Source organism: Ictalurus punctatus, chromosome 21, assembly GCF_001660625.3.
Source record: "Ictalurus punctatus breed USDA103 chromosome 21, Coco_2.0, whole genome shotgun sequence".
Taxonomy (NCBI): Eukaryota; Metazoa; Chordata; class Actinopteri; order Siluriformes; family Ictaluridae; genus Ictalurus; species Ictalurus punctatus.
In genome coordinates this window covers 1,906,480-1,910,459 of record NC_030436.2, presented here as the reverse complement: position 1 = coordinate 1,910,459, position 3,980 = coordinate 1,906,480, and the positions used below count along the sequence as shown (strand labels likewise).

General features: G+C 39.2%; 1 protein-coding gene across 1 annotated transcript; it reads right to left on the bottom strand.

Annotated features, from left to right (window-relative positions):
- Positions 1-768: 768 nt before the first annotated feature.
- Positions 769-3,980, bottom strand: barx1 (BARX homeobox 1). Its single transcript, XM_017496498.3, has 4 exons — positions 3,386-3,980; positions 1,889-2,180; positions 1,524-1,608; positions 769-1,425 (listed from the first exon to the last, which is right to left on the bottom strand). The coding sequence occupies exons 1-4, from the start codon at positions 3,720-3,722 to the stop codon at positions 1,228-1,230; spliced, it is 912 nt and encodes a 303-aa protein (XP_017351987.1). The 5' UTR covers positions 3,723-3,980; the 3' UTR covers positions 769-1,227.

Here is a 3,980-nt window from a genome sequence, read left to right as displayed (position 1 = left end):
ATGAAAAATTAAAATAATAATAAAAAAAAACAAACGTAGTTACAGCTCATCTTTGCTCCACTATATCCGACAGGAAAGTTTAAACTGAACAATATAGAACGCTCAGTGTTTATACAACTTCATGCTGGTCTACCACAGAGCCCGAGCACAATGATTTCCACATGCAGCCAATTCTTTAAAAAGGAAATAACGCAGGCTAAATGAAAATGCTGTGCGTAAACATTTCAAGACCAGAGGCAGCGTTTAAACTTGGGCGATAAACAATACTGTAGTAAATTACAGAGCGTGTGTAATTTCTTTTCTTTTCTTTTCTTTTCTTTTCTGGATGTGATGCGTTATACATAAACGCCTTTTCAACTATCGTGCACTCATAAACAGATTACAGTAGAGCCTGCCATCTCCAGTGCCATCCCCAAGTTCAGCATGCGCCAAAGATCCAGCTGACCGCCCAACTGTCCATAACTGTTTTTCATTAGTGCATGTAAATACTTTTGGGCCAAAGTGGTGCGGCATGGAAATAACTAAATAAACCACTTCAGTAGCGATTTAGATGCACCAAGGATGCTTACATACGTAAGACAAAATCAATGTCATCGATTTTAGGCCTATAAATTTATGGTACATATAGTAGGCTTATTCGATACCGTAATGTATTAATTGTTCGAAACCAAACCGCATCCTCAGTGCATCAGACGAATTCACAGAGTAATTATGCTGGTCTACTAACTAAATTCGTTGCTAATTCATTAAATAATAATCATCATCATCTGACTCTGTAAAAAGAACATTTAATTTGTTTTTGATCATATCATACATAGTTAAACCACCGAGCACAGGAATTGCAGAGAAAAAGACCCCGCGAAGCTACTTTACACAATGTAAATTGTTTAAAAAAAAAAAAAAAAGAAAGAAAAAAAAGAAAAAAGTGAGAGACCATTTCTGCTCAACCCTGCTCTGAAGTTTTCATAAAGAGAAAAACAGGATTAAGCAGCAGTCCATGTTAGTGTTTTTTTTTTTTTTTTTTTGTTTCTTTTTTCTTTCTTTCTTTCTTTCTTTCTTTTTTTTAAGCAAAATGGAAACAATACATCATATCGGTCCACTTGACTTGTCTGGATCAGTTTTTAAGTGCCAAAACGTCGATTTCGACAAGAAACAATCCATGAGAGGCCGTCAGCCTGTGCATCCTTAAAGCGTAAGTTGGATTCACATGGACGGAGAGTGGCACGTTTATTCCTCTTGACTGGGTTCAGACTGGCCTGAACAAGATGAAGAGGATGACGATGATGAAGAGGATGAAGATGCGCTCTCGGTTTCCCGTGTCCTCTCTCTCTCCTGCTCTGAAAGTTGCTCACCGGAAGGTATGGAGTTCTTTTTTGGGCGCCCTTTCGGTTTGGTGGGGGACTCCAGCCCTCCTCCCTGCAATACCTTTATAATAAACAGCAAATAAGAATAGAAACATACTTTCCTATACACAGCATGCGCTTATTCGGTGTAAAATAGCACAAAAAAAAAGCGACACTTACAATTTTTTTCCATTTCATTCTTCTGTTTTGATACCACGTTTTGACCTGCAGCTGACTGAGACCTAAAGACTCAGCCAGGTCTATTCTGTATGAACGCAAGGAACGACTGTGTTATATAAAACGAGGTTATAGTTTAACAGTGGATTAATCATGAAAAAGGCTTTTATCTTGCAAAACCGTTATACAGTTGTAGGGGTTAATTAGTGCAGTAATATGTGTGCAATATCAGTGCCGAATATAACATAATATAAAGACTCCCAAATGTATTAACAATAATAACACAGCATGTTATTTTTATTTATTTATTTATTTATTTATTTATTTATTTATTTATTTGAGTTCTTTTGGAAACAGTCTCGCCTAACCTGTCCGGGGTCGAAAGGTATTTCTGTTTCTCGAATCTCTTCTCCAGACCCATGAGCTGGAGCTCGGTGAACACGGTCCTGCTCCTTCTGCCTTTCTTGGTCTTGCTGAGCGCCTCGGCTCCGGGTTCGAGTTTCCCGCGCAGGTGCAGGTCGAGCGGGAGATGGTGCGAGGCCGAGCCGACACCGAGCCCCGGAGGCCCGGCGAGCAGCGCAGAGCCGAGCGGCGGCCCGAGAGAACACGACAGCGGGGACACGGGGAACTTCAGCAGGCCGCTCTGCTCTGCCTTCAGCACTGAGGAGAGAAACAAACACGAGACGGCGATCAGGACGAGACTGTTCTGTTGATCAAATAATCATAATTTAGGCCTATATTATCGTCTGCGTGTCCAACGCTCCAGTTTGCACCCATATCTGATCGTCAACAAGGAAAACAATAAAAAGAACCGATTCATAGTCTGCAATCGCTTCTAGTTTAAATACAGGAGTATAGGAAACGCATACAGGGAATGATTTCTATTCTAAAAGAATGGCATCTTCAAGGCGGACTCCAGTAACCCACCGTGTTCCACTTTCAACACTGAACAAAACTTTTATAAATGTAAAATATTGTCCTAAAAACAGAATGCAAGTGTGAAAAAAAAAATTCCGAAATAGTGTACAATCTGGATTTAGAAATCTTTTCCAGTGAAGTGGTAGTAGACCAGTAGGCTACACTGGGACATTATTTTCATCTCACCGATTCGTACTCTATGACTAAATAATACTGACGCTGAGAACTTCAGCAAGTTCCTTCTACCTGTCTTCTGCAATGGAGTGGAAAAGGAGCCTAATACAACTAACAGATTCAGGGCCGTAATACACATGACTTATGCTGGGATAATAATAATAATAATAATAATAATAATAATAATAATAATAATAATAATACGCTTCTTTGTATTGATTATTTGCTTTGCGTACTGCGTTTTGTAGTCACAAAAACATATATTTACAAAGTCTAATTGGGCTGTTCCAAATAAATATCTCTTTTAAAGCTTCAACATAGACTTATACTTACACCAACAAGTTTGGATGCTTTGTGTCTCATTATAATTACATTGTGTAATCATGTAACGGCTTATAAACAATGCATCAAATGTAAATATACTCAGTTTATACAATGTTGTAAAATGTATCGTATTATTATTATTATTATTATTATTATTATTATTATTATTATTATTATTATTTTAGATTGTTGCTGTGTGTTTTGCACTTAGGTTTGATATTAACATGATTTTTGTGAAATATGTTGGGCATTTAGTTTTGCTGCAACCGATATTATTATTATTAAATATTATTATCTTATGCCGAATAATAACTTTATTATTTTCAAGATTTACATATGCATTTATTAATCTGCCAAATGAATAGCATTATGTATCCTTTTCTAAACAGGATTGCAATAAGTGCATAAAGTCATCTTTATATGCCCTTGGTGGAAACATGGACACTTACCTATGTGATTTGGATACGGCCGTGCTGACAATAGCGCGTGTACTCCGAATTTGAGTAAATCTCCGGCAGGAGGAGAGGCCTTGTGGTCCGGGTGGTCGGTGAGGATCTCCTCGATCATGAAGCTTCTGTACCGGTGAGATCTGTGGTCCTGTTGTGCCTCCGCAGGGTAATAGTGAGCCCCGATCTCCAGAGGATGCTGCATCATTACTGCGCCTTTCTGGACGCGACACACTTCTTCCGTGCTTCGAGTCCCTATTTTTCGATGGTGCGTAAAAATTCTCATCGAGGTGGTGCGTAAAAATTCACATGTCTGCCCGAGGCACACACGGAGAAACATCCATCCCGCTCTTCCGGTTAACTAGAGCCATCCTGGACGCGGCTAAGGGAGTGTTGTTTTTTTTTTTTAATGCGCAAAAAGAGTGAAATCCGATCTCCGTGCACATGAACGCAATAATCTCGTCCTTTTCTTCTGTGGATGTCTAAAACATGCTCGAGTCCTCACGGCTGAATTAGGAAGTTTGATCCTCTCACCATGGAATAGAGCAGTGTGTTACCTTTGCCACGAAAGTTTGGAGTCCAGCACACACACGCTTAA